This window comes from Phocoena sinus, chromosome 6, assembly GCF_008692025.1.
Source record: "Phocoena sinus isolate mPhoSin1 chromosome 6, mPhoSin1.pri, whole genome shotgun sequence".
NCBI classification, from domain to species: Eukaryota; Metazoa; Chordata; class Mammalia; order Artiodactyla; family Phocoenidae; genus Phocoena; species Phocoena sinus.
Genome location: NC_045768.1, coordinates 90,993,885 through 91,010,321, shown reverse-complemented (window position 1 = coordinate 91,010,321; position 16,437 = coordinate 90,993,885). Strand labels below are relative to the sequence as shown.

The window sequence follows — 16,437 nt, the reverse complement described above, 5'->3', positions numbered from 1 at the left end:
ATCATTATTTTGTAGTTTTTGACATAAAAGTCCTGTACCTGTTTTATTAGATTTATACCGAAGTTTCTCTCTTTTGAGCAATTGTAAATGGTATTACATTTTAAATTTCATTCTCCATGTGTTCATTGCTAGAATATAAAAATTAATTTTTGTATGTTTATCTTATATCCTGTGAATTTGATGAAAACCTTTTTATAAGCAATATGATTTTTTAAAAAGTAATAGATTCTATTCAATTACTTTGGAAACAAACCCTCCCAATTAAAGCTTAAACCCAAATGGTATATAAAACTAGCCAAAATACTTTAAAATAATATAAAGATCATCTGTAGTTTTTTCCTCATAACATGAATGCTTTCAGTCAGACAGTAAATTATAAACCATATCACATCATGTTGATGCAGATGACAAATTGTGGTTGCATTTGAAATCAATCCTGGGAAAATAATCTTGTTGGAGTTGTGAGCTCTTCCTAGTTGTTTCGTCAGTTGGTCCAGAAAGAAGCAGTATTGAAGTCAGCAGATGGGGGAGCTAGGCCCCATCTGTTTTGTCACTGCTCATTCTGCTGACCTTCTGTGACTAAAGCTGACAAAAACCGCTGGCCCTGTTGACATTTCTTATGCACATCCTCTGCTCCTGCGACTAATTCCTTCCACAGGATCACCTGTCTCCACCTAAGACAGGCAGAACGTTGGCAGTGATGGACCAGCTCATATGCCACACATCACTGAACTTGTGCAGCAGTGTAGAGGACCACGTATTGCCCGAGGTATCATCACAGGTCCAAATGGATACACAAACATCCTGGGAACAGCTGGTAACAGTGCTGGTGGGCAAAGCAACGGAGGGGTCCCAGTATACATCTCAGTCTGTAGATTCCTTGCAATTTTCTATGTAGACAATCATGTCACCTTCAAACAGAAACAGTTTTATTGCTTCCCTTCTGATCTGCATGCCTTTTCTTTTCTTGCCTCATTCTACTGGCAAGAACTTCTAATGCAATGCTGAATAAGAGTAATGAGAACAGGTATCCTTGCCTTGGTTCTGATCTTACACAGAAGACATTCAATCTCTTCCAATTAAGTATAATGTTAACTATAGGTTTTTTACAGATGCTCATTATCAAGTTGATGAAGTTCCTCTCCCTATTTTTCTGACAGTTTTTTTTTTTTATCATGAATGAACACTGAATTTTGTCAAATGCTTTTTCTAACTGGTATAGTCTTATAAGCTTTTAATCTGTTAATATGGTAGATTATACTGATTGGTTTTTGAATACTGAACCAGCCTTGTAACCTTGGAATAAACCTCACCTGTCATGATACATAATTCTTTGTATATACTGCTATATTCAATTTCATGATTTTTTGTTAAGAATTGTACATTTATATGCATGAGAGATATTTGTGGTTTTCTTTTTTTGGTATTGTTTGTCTGGTTTTGGTGTCAATACTCTATTATGGAATAAAGTGAGTTAGGGAGTGTTCCTTCCTTTTCTATTTTCTGGAAGATCTGTGTAGAACTGGTGTTTATTCTTTTAAAGTCTGGTTGAATTCTCTAGCAAAACCATTTGGATCTGGAGATTTCTTGAGAGTTTCATTACTTTTTTAAAATTGCCATCTCTTTTACTTTTTTCCTCAGTTTCCCTTCCTCCCTTTCCCAAGACTTATTATGAACTTTGTTTTTCAAGTCCATGTTCTCGTATTTCGTAATTCTATATGTTCATAAACAATGTGTGATGATGTATTTTTAAAATTTACATGAATGCTCGCTATTGTATATTTAACTGTGAAACTTGCTTTTTTCATTGAAAATGTTTTTTAAATATAGAAAAATTTATACATAGAGATACATTTCATTACTTTTAACTGGTATGAGGAACCGACATTATGAATATGTCTATGTCCCTTTTTGATGGACATCTGTATTGTGCAACACCATCAATGATGGCATTAAACTCAACTAGAAAATCAAATTTACAATCAAAGTTTCTAGGGAGTTTTTAAATTATGAGTTCAATCTCCTTAATAGCTATAGGGCTACTGAAATTATCTGTTTCATATGAGTGAGTTGAGGCAGTTTGTGCTTTTTGAGAAACTGGTTCATTTCATCCAAGTTGTCAAATTTATGTGTAGAGAGTTATTCACAGTATTTACTTATCTTTTTGATTTCTGCAGTCTGTATTCATGTCCTATATTATTCATTTTTCTTTTTTTTGATGTACAGTAAACTTTTACTATTTTATTCTTGATATTGGTAATTAGTGTTTTCTTTGGTTCTATGTCAGTCTCACTAGAGGTTTATTGATTTTATTAATTTTTTTCAAAGAACCACATTTTTTATTGTTCTCCTATTTTCAATTGCTTTGATTTCTGTTATTTTCCTTCTTTCTGCTTACTTTCTTTTTTAGATTCTTGAAGTTGGAACTTAGATTACTGATTGAAACATTCTTCTTTTCTAATGTTAGTCTTCAGAGGTACAAATTAGCTGTAATCCACATATTTTGATACTGTATTTTCCTTTTCATTGAGTTTTACGCATTTGTTTTTCCTTAACACTTTTTCCCTGATCATGGATTATTTAGAAGTACGTTTTTTAGCTTTCAAATGTGCTGAGATTTTGCTTTTACCTTTCTGTTATTGATTTATAGTTTGATTCCATTGTGGTCAGAGCACATACTCTATATGATTTCAACTCTTTAATGTGATGAGGTTTATTTTATGGCCTAGGCTATAATATACCTTGGTAAATGGGAACTTGAATAGTATGTGTAGTCTGCTGCTGTTAGGTGGCGTGTTCCATAAATACTGATTAGATTCTGATTTTCTGTCTAACTGTTCTCTCAAACTATAATTACGGATTTTTTTGTTCTCGTTCAAGGTCTTACAGTTTTTGTTTTATGTATTTAAGCAGCTCTGTTGTTAGGTACATATACATTTAGGATCATTATATTTTCCTTTGGGTTGACATTATATCATTATTTAGTATCACTGGTAATTTTCTTTGCTATAAAGTGTACTCACTGAAATGAACATAGACATCCTGCTCTCTTTCAATAATGCTTGCATGGTATATCCTATTTTAGCCTTTTACTCTCAACCTACCTATTTTGTTATATTTAAGGACTTTCTTGTACACAGCAAAAGGCTGGATAATGTGTTTTTATCACTCCGCCAATCTCTATTAATTGATGTATTTACACCATTTACATTTAGCGTAATTACTGATGTTAAGTTTAAGCCTTCCATTTTATTTTCTGCTTTATATTTGTTCTACTTTCTTTTTCCATGCTTCCTGTAGGATACTTGAACATATTCTGGAATTCCATTTTTATTTGTTTAGTGTTTTTGTATGTATCTTTTAGTGTAGGCTTTTATAGTGGTTGCATTAGGTGGTACACTATATATACATAACCACTGGTGTTGACATTTTACCAGTCTGAGATAAGTGTAGAAATCTTAACTCCCTTTACATCCCTTTGCTCTTCCCTATTTATAACTATCTTGAATATTCCTTGCATATGCATTTAGAGGTTTTAGTTTTTGCTGCAACCATCAAACATAAATTTTAAAAATTCAAGAAGAAAAGTCTGTTGAATTTATCTATATTTTGACTCTTTCAATTTTTTTCCCCTCTGTTCTGATGTCCCTAGATTTCCTCTTTTATCATTTTCTGTTTTAAGAATTTCCTCTAGCTATTCTTTTAGAGTAAGTCTTGCTAGTAACAAATTCTTTTAGTTTTCCTTCATTTGAGAATGTCTTATCTCTTTACCTTGAAAGATATTTTTGCTTGATAACAAAATTGTGGGTTGACAATACTCATCTTTTAGCATTTAAGAAATGTTGTCCTTTCATCTTCTGACCTCTACTGATTTCTGATGAGAAATCCAGTATGATTCAAATTGTTTTTCCCCTAGAAGTTAGGTATTGCAACATCTCTGTCACTGCTTTCAAGATGTTTTCTTGGCCTTAAGTTTTCAGAAGTTTTACTATGTTATGTCTGATGTGAATTCTTTTGGATTTATCCTGTATGGTGTTTTCTTAGCTTCTTGAATCTGTAGGTTTATGTGTTTTGCCAAATTTAGGAAGTTTTCAGACATTATTTCTTTGAACACTTTTTCAGTCCTGTCCTATCTTCTCTTCCTTCCAGAATGCAGTGACAAGAATATTAAACTTTTGTTATTATCCCACAGATCCTTCAGGCTCTGTTCAGCTTTTTTGTTTTTAACTCTGTTATTCAGAATGGGTAATTTCTATTGTTATTTCTTCCTGTTTATGGATTCTTTCCTATCTCTTCTATTCTGTTGTTGAGCCCATCCACTGAGTTTCTGTATTTTAATTATTGTATTTACCAGTTCTAATATTTTAATTCTATTCTTTATATCTTTTACTTGTTTACTGAGGCTATTTTTCACTTGTTTCTATTGTGTTTGTAATTGCTCTGTGAAGCATTTTTGTTAAGGCTGCTTTACATTCTGTCAGATAATGTCAATGTTTCTGTCATCTTGGTATTCCTATGTACTGACGGACTTTTTTCATTCAGTTTAAGATCTCCCAGTTCTTGGTATAATGAGTAATTTTCAATTAAAACCTGGACATGTTAGGCATTATTAGACTCTGGTTCTTATTTACATCCTCTATTTTAGTTGACTTTGTTTGACATTACACTGGCGAGGGAAAGGGAATACTGCTTCATCACTGATTAGTGAGAGAAGTCCGGGTTCCCTATTTAGCTTGCATTGACACTGAGGTCAGGACTCCTTGTTACTTCTGGGGTGGGGGTGGTGGGGTGGTGGGGTGGTGGTGAGGGGTAAGGTGATGCAAGAAAGGAGTTCCTGTTCTCCTCTAGACCTCCACTAATACCTCCCCTGGCCAAAAAGAGTAGGAATGCCTCCTTACTGCTCCCCATGTGGCCTTCACTGACATCTTGACAGGGTGGTGGGATATGTGGCCTCACTAATACTGGGCAGTGGTAAGGGGAAGGGATGCCTTGTTATTGCCTGATGGGGATAGAAGTTTAGGCTCTCCACGTGGTCTACAATGACACTACTGGGCAAAAGAGCTCGTTATCACCCAGGTAGGATGAAAGTCCCAGCTCACTGCTTGGTCTTCTCTGATATCACCATGGCAGTGAGGGCTTGAGGGTGCTCGGCCTGGGAAAGGTCTAGGCTCCCCACTTGGCTCTTGCTGGTGTGAATGGTAGTAGAGCCTAGTTTCCTCTGTCTTATTTGGGTGGAGTAGAGCAGTTACTGTCTGGAAGTTTTTTTGTCTTGCTTGGTTGCCACTCTCCTGGTCCCACCTGCAGAGAGCAGGATTTTGTTGGGGTATTTACGTCCATGCCCATTGGCATTTCCAGATTGCCAGCTTCTTCAGCTCCAAGCCTGGGATACATGAAGCAGAAAAAAAAACGAGGGAACTCTCCACTGTTTTCTTACTTGTTCCCAAGATCCCTAGTTGGTCTGCCTTCTTCCCTCTACCATTAAGAGTCTTCTTATGCTTGTTTTTATATATCATGTCTGGGGTGTTTAGCTGTACTTTGTGGGAGGAATAGGGAAAAGTATGTCTACTCCATCTTTCTAGAAGTGCTAGTTCAATCACTTACTTTTGTGGATTCATTTTGATGACAATTAGAAAGAAAAAGTTATCCAATTTTACCAATTCTCTTGTAATAGCCTTAAAAACATTCATAGGCTTAATTAAAAAATAAAATACAAACAATGGAGGTCACTCTTACCTTGCTCACTGCCATTTGTACAAATGTTAAGATTGACATATGCACAAGCAGGGCCAGGCATGGAAGATCCTCTGGTGAGTGTAATTTCCAGGTCTGACCCTTTTAACTAAGCACATGAGAATATGTGAGCGGCTACCTGTAGCATCTAACCACAGTGTCGAATAAGAGCTCTATACAATTCTGAGAGCATATTCAATCTCAACACTAAAACAGTGAAGAGCTAAAATTTTTCCTTGTTCCTTAGAAAACATGCAAAATAGAAAATGAAACCATCTTGTAACTTGTGCCACTGAAAAGACAGTCACATTCAGGTCCTGCTTTTCTATTCCATTTGTCCCATACAAAGTAGAAAAAGACAAGGACATATGACTGAATAAATGACTAACTGATATAGAAAAGAATTTTTATCAGACATACTTCTGAATTATTGACCAATACCTTTCACGTCTTGGTCAGATTTTCAGTTACATCTAAAATGTATAAACAGGAAATGAAATTATATTTTTATGTATAACCTACTACCATAAAAGTAAACTGCTTTTCAAGTCAATTGCTCTTTACGTTTAACAGTAAGCACCAGAATCCACAATACTGACTTTTATAGTTTTAGATAAAACAGCACCATACAGTCATCTAACCTGGCAATTCTTATGTATATCCTAGTTACCTTCCCAAAAAGAACAGCTCTAATTTCCCTTTTTTCTCTTCTGGACTCTACTCACTGTTCTCCAGAGCAATACTTCAGGACTGAGTACTATACTAATTGCTACCAGGGGACAGAACATCGAGATATAACTACATAAACTTAACATAAAATCTAATCCTAAATCTCTTAATGTTCAACAGAACTCAGCACTCACCTGCATTTTTTCTTGAATAAGGATTTCATCTGATGTAGGAACTGGATATGGTTTTAAAGGAGACTTTATGGTGGCAAATATGAACTCTGTGTGGCTTTTGATAACATTATTCAGATACTTTCCTTCAGATTTTGCTTTATAATAAACTGTTATTTCATCAGTTGGAACGAGATTGCACTGAAAGCACATAGAGAAAATTTAAAAGGGAAGCACATTTGTCAATTAAAATGTAAGGCGCTGTTAAACAGGGCTGATGATCCCACACTGAATCATTATGGAAGGGTACAGTATCCTGACCAATTCTCTGAAAAAAGGAGTGATCAAGTAACAACTCATAAAGCTCTGAACTGAGACAGAGGTTACAAGTATCCCATTATCTGCTGGAGTGGCCACCTCAGACCCTGAACTACAGGTCTCAGAAACCTGGCCAGAGGAGGAGGACTTCTGGGAGCCCTCCTTGGGACAGAAGCTCCCTGGCTCTCTCACCCAGTAGGGGCAGGCAAATGTTCTGTGCACCTGTCCTGGCTCCCAACTTCTGAATGAGGAAGAACCACCTCACTCTGTCCAGATCCAACAATCTCTCCCTGAGCTAGGAGTCCTTCCACACTGACTGCATCTCTGCTCTTCCTCAGAGACATTTGCTGTCAGCTCTGACAATCTTATGTGCCAGTCAGGAGGACTATCTATCCAGAAGATGGTTTTGTGGAAGCTGTAAAGAACTGAAAAAGAAGGACAAGGAGCACATGTTAGCCGAAAGCTTCTGATCAGAGAAACAAAAGAGCCACATCCAGCTTGGGAGTGAACAGGAGAGAAAGGAAGTGGCGTACCTCTCCTAACAGTACAATCTGAATGGATCACAGATCAGTGACTAATCATCATTAATGAATTACTATGGTTTATATTACTTGCCTCTCCTCTCCTCCCCCAAAACCAGAACAAATACCAAACAAAAAAACCAAAACAAAACTCCAGAACAGTAGCTTGTTCTTAATCTGACAAGCTGACCTTTTTTCGAAGTTTCTGGATACGATTGATAACTTCCCGAGCCACTCCTTCATCCACCATTGACTGGTCAGGGGTGACATCTAAGAGAACCAAAACCTGTAGGAATGAACGGTGTACACCATGACAATCAAATATAGAAAAACAGTTCTTTCAAACTCAGCAAAATGGTGTTTAAATTCTCAGAAGTCTATAATGCAGCATTATTTAGTCACACACCTAAGCCAAAGACAAAATTAACGTGGTTTCTTTATGTTTGGGTCCTCCTTTGTAAACAGCTAATCCTTCACCTCTGAAGAAAGGAGAGACTTCTCATTTTTCTTCTGTAGGGTGCTGCTCACAGGAGATGTCCTGAGACCGACTTTCAAGAGAGTCTCTCATGTAACTCTGCTTTTTGTCTATCTAATGAATAATATCAACTCTTCTAATAAATAAAATCACCAATCATGAAGCTCTTACAGCAGCACGACTTTTCACAATGCATCCACCACAAACAAGTGGACTGAAGATCTCAAAGCCGCCATCTGTTGTTTTCTTTAACCATGACTCTATTCTTTGGTTTGTTGGTGTGATTCAAGACACAATTTCTACAATGGGCCACCATACTTTTTTTTTTAATATGGTTTAGTTTAAATTGCCACCTTCTTGTCAACTTTAACTACTTTTTTATCTCATTGGTCATAAAGGCTGTCAATGATGATGTGATAATAATGACTGTCACTTCTATTATAGAGGGGAACATACATATAAGTTAGGCATCATCCCCATTTACGTTTTTGAGGACACTCAATGAGAGAAGTTAACAAACTTGCTCCACTTCATGAAGGCACAGGAGGCAAACTGGAAATGGATAATGTGTCATGGCAGGGCAACCATGGCCCACAATACACAAATCATGTCAAGAAACTCAGAAGCATCACAGACAACACTTCCTTAAGTATAGACGACTTCAGGACTCTCTCATTTGGCTGTAATCAGAAAGGACTGCACCCTCTCACTGTTTACAAATCTCTTTCCCTGGCCCCAATTCCTTCTTTCCTAGTTTCCTCACCTTTGGCTCCTTACCACTGTCTGCCCACATGGAGTTCTGTCTACATCATATTTAAGACTCTGTGTATGGGAATTCCCTGGTGGTCCAGTGGTTAGGACTCGGTGCTTTCACTCCTGGGGATCTGGGTTCAATCCCTGGTCGGGGAATTAAGATCCCGTAAGCCACATGGCATGCCAAAAAAACCAACCAACCAAACAAACCAACCCTGTGTAAAGGCTGGAGGAGGTTGGCTTGCCTCATACGAGGCATCTTCCCCTGTATCTGGCATATTAAGCACAGAGGGACTCCAGCAGGTCCCTCACTCTCACAATGGAGACCTTACAACCTATCTGCCTGGAGAAGTCTGGTCAAGAGTGAAGAGAGATGCTGTGATCCATTACAACAAAAAAAGACAGACCCCAGAATGCAAAACTGCTTGTACATCCTCTTCAAGGGGAGCTCTCTAACCACCCCCACTGCTACCCCAGACTTCAAATAGGAGCACTTATTTCTACTAGATAACTTATCAAGTACAGTAATAAGAATTGACTTACTTTTCTATCTCCATGACAGACTCATTCCTTGAAGGGTGGGATTACATCTTACTCATTTTTGTATGACCCAACACTTAGGACAACTGCATGCATAAAGTCACAAGTATCAATTTATGTATTCATTAAAGAAATGCATATGTCAAGAAGTTATAATAGAGGAGTTTAATAAGGCCAATCTAAAATAAATAACTGGTTTATTTTACCCTGAGACAAGCTGCCAATACTGTCAGGAGAGGCATAGGTAAATGTTTTCTCCTCTTATGTTCTTATCTTTTGGTAAAGAAATATTCTAGGGAACAGAAAAATACCTGAGCATCTGAGTGTGCTTCAAACTGTGTCGTTCCACCTGTTGCCTGATCAAAGGTGTACATGAGGCGGATATCTTCTTCATGCAGTTCATGGCCTTCCACAACAATGGTCCCTATTGGGGAAACCACTGCCACTGTTATTCAATCAGTACCCCACTCCTCAAGCTGCCCTGCTACCAATATATTTTGCCACTCTTTAATAAAACCTTCATATAATCAAGCTACACAGTCTTCAAGAGATATGTCCTCTGGACTCATGTCATGGTTGAGGTCAAGGATGAGACAAACTTTCTTTAGACTGCACCATGCTATCTTGAGGACACTTAAATCACCATTGATATCTACTGTTGTATATAAGCTCCCAGGTCCAAAGACATGTGCCAGAAGGCAACGAATCTCCACCATAAACATGAGCAAGCATGTTTATGATGGAGAAAGCACGCTATAATGAAGAAAGCACAGTCTGTAGAGTCAAACTGGACTTAGGCCCACCACTCATTGATTGTAGGACCCTGGTGTTCTATTATCTGCCTATCAGAGTGCAGTGAGGGTGAAAAAAGGTAGACAGTGTGAAGTTCTGAGCATCATGCCTATTCATGGAAGGCAGAAAGTATAAACAGCTAAGGATGGCAGTTCCCATCATAAGGAAAGCCTACTATGGTAACTCACAAATGATCTTCTTGGTCTTTGAGCAACTGGCTGTCATTTTCACTTTATGTCACTGCATTCTGAAAACTACTTTGCTTTCCATCAATGCAGAACAGTCCATTCAGAAACTATAGCTTAGAAACTGTAGGCTTTCCATTTCAAATAAGGTTTATTTGAGGAATTTTTAATATTTTGGCTAACTGGTGAAACAACTTAAGATTTGTGACTTGAAGGCTGATCCTTTAATTTTGTTAATTTAACAAATCAAGTTAAATTAGTACTGACTCAACTTTTAGTTGCTAGCCTCTTATGTTTTATAAATTTTACCTAAAAATTTGGGGAATCTTAGGGACATTTCCCCCAATTTCCATAACTACCCATCTGATTTCTGAATCTTTAAATCTTTCCTCATGACACTTCCATGCTTATGATTTTCAACTTCAGAGGGAACCCTAACAATCAAAGAACTCATGCCCTAGGATTGCTACAGGATGTCAAGTGGCCATAATTAGACCACATATGATTCTAATCATGGCAGAGCTGGGAACTCCTGGGCACCTGGAAAAGCTCCCTAAAGATTTCCTTCAGTGCACTTATCAAAACGATGATTATGTCCATAAATCTTTAGTGTCTGCCAGCACCATGAGGGTAAGGACAATGTCTACCTTATTTTATTCTATGTTCCCAGTGCCAACCAAACAGAAGGGCCTTAAAAAATATTTGCTGAATGAATGACTCCAGTCTTGCTCAATTGAGACCAACATATGTATTCTAGATATCTTAGAGAAACTATAATAAGTTCTGACCCCAGTCCTCCTTCACAAGAAGCCCCAAACGTCAATGCTACATCCCTTTCTCTAAAAATACTTAAGTATTTTAAATTTTAAATTTAAATTTTGAATTAAAATTAAACATAACTTTTTTCTTTTGAATATCTTCTAGTTTTCATTCTGGCACCTCTAAAAAGTCACCATCTTTTTCTCTACAAGCAACATCTGATAACAGTAACACTCTATACCACTGGCTGGTGAATCTCAGGGGGTTCTGCTCTCTCACTAGGGTAGATTTTTCTAGGCCTACATTAGCATTTATAGAGTTCAATGGTAACTTAAGGTCCACCCCTCTGACTCAGTAATTTCTATCTAGAAATCTAGCCAAAAGGAATCAATTCCACAGAACACTTATATGTGAAAATATTCACTGAAATATTAGTTGTACTATTAAAAGAATGGAAACAACCTAAAGCAACAACAATAAGAGACTGGTTAAAGACACTATCCAGGGCTTCCCTGGTGGTGCAGTGGTTGAGAGTCCGCCTGCCAATGCAGGGGACGCGGGTTCATGCCCCGGTCCGGGAAGATCCCATATGCCGTGGAGCAGCTAGGCCCGGGAGCCATGGCCGCTGAGCCTGTGCGTCCGGAGCCTGTGCTCCGCAACGGGAGAGGCCACAGCAGTGAGAGGCCCGCGTACCGCAAAAAAAAAAAAAAAAAAAAAGACACTATCCGGTATTCACAGGAAGGAAAATATTTTCAGCACTTACTGAAACAGCATTTTAAAGACTAATAACACATAAAAATGTTTGTAAAATGAAAATACAGACTAAAAATATAAATAAAAACAAAATAACATAAAATGTAAAAATATATGAGTGAAAAATGTGAAATTTAAAATTATGTGATTTCCATTTTGTAAAGCTGTAATTACATAAATCAGAATTTTAATAGCACCCCAGCACCTAACATAACAAATACCAGACAGTAGGCACTCAATCTACATTAAATGGATGGGTGATCAGTTATGGGTCATTTTTATTCTCTTTACTTTTTTTTACTTTTTTCTAAATTATGAGAATTATTCATAATAAATATTTTTATGAACAGAAAAAAAAAGTTCTTATTTAAGAAAAGGCTGTGACAGTAGAAATCAAAGAGGAGCCTAAGTATGAGACACCCATCAGATTGAGGACACAAACGGTGCCCCCAATAAAACAGATACCCACCACTCTCCTGGAACTGCTCTAGCTCCTCACTGCTCAGCTGCTTGATGGATGTCATCACCATCTTGAAGGCTCCCTTCAGACGCTTCCCCAGGACCATGTGATCTGGTTCTGCCCTTAGGCGAATGCCATACTTGTTTTTATCTGTAGATAATGTAACTTTTCTAACATTCAATTCCTATATTTGGTAGACAAGATGAAATAAAAAAGAAATGAAAACATGTCCACAAAAACTTGCACACATTCATAGCAACATTATTCACAACAACCAAAAAGTGGAAATAACCCAAATGTTGATCAATTGTGAATGAATAAACAAAATGTGGTATATCCATATAATGGACTATTATTTAGCAATATAAAGGAATGGAGCACGCATACATGCTATAACATGATGACCCTTAGTGCTAAGTCACAGAAGCCAGACACACAAGACCACATATTGTATGATTCCATTTATAGAAAATGTCCAGAGCGAGCACAGCCAGAGGCAGAAAATAGATTTGTGTTTGCCAGAGGATGGTGGGATATTGAGGGGAAAATGGTGCATGAATGCTAATGGATACTGGGTTTCTTTTTGGGATGATGAAAATGCTACGAAACTGTGGTGATGGCTGCATAGCTCTATAAATAATACTAATAAATAATTGTATGGTATGAAAAAAATCTGTCCAGATCAATCAAGTTGAGCCTAACGCAACTAACAAGGACTGTAGCCTTAGAAATATGGACTTCATGTTTAAGGGTGACCTATGCTCAAGAAATTTCAAAGCACCACAAATAACTATCAATTAACTAGAAGAATCAGTTAATCAAAACATTTCGGGACTTCACTGGTGGTCCAGTGGTTAAGAATCTGCCTTCCAATGCAGGGGATGTGGGTTCAATCCCTGGTTGGGGAACTAAGATCCCACATGCTGCGGGGCAACTAAGCCTGCGTGCCACAACTAGAGAGAAGCCTGCGTGCCACAACTAGAGAGAAGCCTGCGTGCCACAACGAAGAGCCCACACACTGCAACAAAAGATCCTGCATGCCACACTGAAGATCCCGTGTGCCGCAACTAAGACCTGATGCAGCCAAATAAATAAATATTTTGGGAAAAAATCTTAACATTTCATGTCTCCATCATACTAGTTAGTTAAGGATTACTAACGTAGCAGGAAATGGTGACTGCACAGTAGGAAATATGAAAATGAGATATCATGGAACTGTCAACTGAAGCAAATTATAGAGAAATTTCTGGTTTTGCTATTATACATTATTATATTATTTGCTCTCAGAGTGATTAAGATATTCTATTTAAATAATTCTATTTTTATCCATATCTTAAGCATTGATTATAGAATTTATAGCTTTTTAGTTATAAACTCTAAGTTTCTAAACAGTTATAAACTCCTTGGTTTCTAATATTTGTCTGGAATTCTCAAGCAATTCAAAACCAAATATAGAAATTAATTATTTTCTATCATAAAGATTTAAATACTACCTGTGAAAGGAATAAAAATGAAATTTGAAATATATTTCTTTTTAAAACATTACAGGGTAAAAGCTTTTTGGGAGGATAACTGACATGACAGTTTAAACTTCTGACCCCAAAACTCCACTTCTAGGAACCTATCCAACATCCATACTGTGACATATTTGCACATGTACACACACACACACACACACACACACACACACACACACCCCTTTTGTCTGTAATCAGAAACCTAAATTTCCAACAATATAAGAGTAATTAAATAAATTACGATGCAGTCAGGAAGTGAACAAAAAGAATAAATTAGATCTCTATGTTTTAACATGGGATGCTGTTTAAGAAATACTATAAAGTGAAAAAAAAAGTTAAAAACTACATATATGATCCTCTATTCACAAATAAAACCAATGATGTGTGCATGTATGTACATATATGTACAAATGTGTGTACACGTATGTAAAATGCTAGGAACAACCCAGCAGGAGATAACCTAGTGAACAAGTGGGTGATGAGACACCAGGGAGTGGCCAGGATAAGAGGAGACTTGCTTTGTACTCGATGCTAGTGCTTATTTACAACCAGTGTGTGTTTACTTGATACCTGTATAATTTGAAGGAACAAAGATTTTTTTGGTGTTAGTTATCAAAAAGTACTTTGGGGAAGAGAAGTGGATGAAAGGATAAATGATCCGACAAAGGTTCATGGACATTGAAAATCACTGTTAAAGAATTACAATTACATTGTAAAAAGTCATGATGAATCTAAAAGCAAAGTGTAAAATTCCACGGATGGTTAAATTTATGTATATACTGATATAAAAAGGAAAAGGACAAATGATACACTCAAAGTGTAGTTGACTAAAGAGTACTAACCAAAATAATCTTCCCAAGGCAAGAAGTTTGTTTGGACCAAATCAAACAAATCAACTGTCTTACCTCAATGATATACTTCTCCAATGACTTAATTTCATTAAGAGCTTCTGGATCCTGATGAATAACTACAATTTCTTTTAAAGGATACTAGAAAGAAAATGGAAGGGAAAGTTCATAAGCATCCAGTCCTCTAAACTGCAGAAAAATGAATGTTAAATGTTTTATCTGAATCTCAAGCTCCAGACTAAGCAGGCAAAACTAATATTAAGTCATTCACACCCTTATTGCAGAAAAGAAATTTACGCCATTGCTGGCAGCTCTTTATATTAAGAAAATACTCCAAAACATAATTATCTAGGTATGTGCAATGCAAAACAGATATAAAATCTCAAACCTTTATTGGAATAGTTTTGCGGTCTCGAATCACTCGCCCGAGTTCAATCACAGACTGCATTCTAGATACTGCACTCTCGGTTTTCTTGTCAATCAATTCCTCTCTGGTTGGTAGAGGTAGGGATTTGAAAGAGATTAGATTCAAAAGGAGAAAATTCCAAAGAATAGGCATGCTTAAGTGAGGAACAGGGTCAGGCTAGAGATGTGATGGTGTAGCTAGGCTTTCCGGGGAGGCTCTTGGGAAGGACAGCACATGCCTGCCTTTGGGGCACACACTGAGAAGCAGGCAGCAAGCTTGAGCCTGCTGCTTAGTGCCTAGCAGCTCCCCAAAGCGATCCCAACAGGCCTACCCACCCCTACCTGCCATAGCTCTACTGGGGATTCCACACTAAGCATCCCTCCTATCCATTCTGTAGCCTGAGGAGCAGCTCAGGGGGGAGGCAGGGCATGAAGGGGCTGGAGCAGGGAGCTGGGGGCCCCACTTGAGTGCATCTCTGGCAACTCTCCTTCCCCTGGCCCAGGAGAGGCTTATGTATATTTGATTCTTACCGAACATGGGGCAGCATGAGGTAGTGGATACTGAATGTGTCCTTGTCCCGGACAGAAACAGGGTCAATCAGTGTCTTCAGATTCTGGTACATCAATTCAGTAAGAAAAGGGGTATAGGGGGCCTGTGTAAGGACAGAAGACATCGGGTCATTCATACGTAGCCATCATTAACTGATCTCAGGGTGAGAAGCAACTACATAAACATTTTAGAGAAATGATATGGGAATATGCACAGAAATGAACATGAGGTTACAAAACATGCCCTATGAAAGAGAAATGACGTCATTTTGAACTTGGCGAGCTAGACACTCATGAAACACAGCAGCAGGACTAACAGCCAGAAGTGCCTAAAACATTCTTGAGGATGTCTATAATAAAAACAGGAGTCCCTGACCACATGCCAGTCAAGTCAACATGCAGAGGAATGAATGTCCCTAAACCTCTGTAAACTGGGGAAACACCACCTGCTTCACAGGATGAAGGGGAATGAGGTCAGACATGAGACACCAGGCAGGGGACCTGGTACAAAGCAGGTTTTCATTCCATGTATGTTTAGGAAATAAATAGAAGCCTTATAACATTAAACTGGAATAGCAGAAATAAGATACAGGAAATTAAAGCTGGAATTTTTACTTGTATGTCATTTATTTCAATTGATAGGAACATGTCTCAAGTAAAATACTGTTTGCAATATATTTTTGTTTGGTTAGCTATTAGTTCAAGAACTTCTCCACTACTCACAGACAATTACAGGAATCTACATTAAGATGAGGTATGCCGCTCTTGAGTCTAGATGCAAGGACCTTGACCTGAAATGTACTGCCAAGGGTGAAAAGAAAGAATCCAACTTTTAAAGCTAATGTTTTTTAGCCGTTATTTGACATACATAAGCTAACGAGATTTCTGAAAAGAAACTAGAAATTTAGGTTATTTTAACACTTCTATTTCTATTTTTAGTGGAACAAATACAGAATAGATACAGACGGAGGACAGTGCAGCAACCGGGCACCA

General features: G+C 37.6%; 1 protein-coding gene across 3 annotated transcripts in view; it reads right to left on the bottom strand.

Moving 5' to 3' along the window:
- The window catches only part of IARS1 (isoleucyl-tRNA synthetase 1), an 81,198-nt gene that overhangs the window by 12,905 nt on the left and 51,856 nt on the right, over positions 1-16,437 (bottom strand). For all 3 annotated transcript variants that reach the window (XM_032633934.1, XM_032633935.1, XM_032633936.1), the window contains exons 23-30: positions 15,427-15,548; positions 14,879-14,981; positions 14,548-14,631; positions 12,135-12,309; positions 9,488-9,600; positions 7,599-7,694; positions 6,594-6,770; positions 5,734-5,839 (exon numbers count right to left, since the gene is read on the bottom strand). In XM_032633934.1, coding sequence (XP_032489825.1) covers positions 5,734-5,839; positions 6,594-6,770; positions 7,599-7,694; positions 9,488-9,600; positions 12,135-12,309; positions 14,548-14,631; positions 14,879-14,981; positions 15,427-15,548 — 976 coding nt within the window. The remainder of the gene's footprint in view (positions 1-5,733; positions 5,840-6,593; positions 6,771-7,598; positions 7,695-9,487; positions 9,601-12,134; positions 12,310-14,547; positions 14,632-14,878; positions 14,982-15,426; positions 15,549-16,437) is intronic.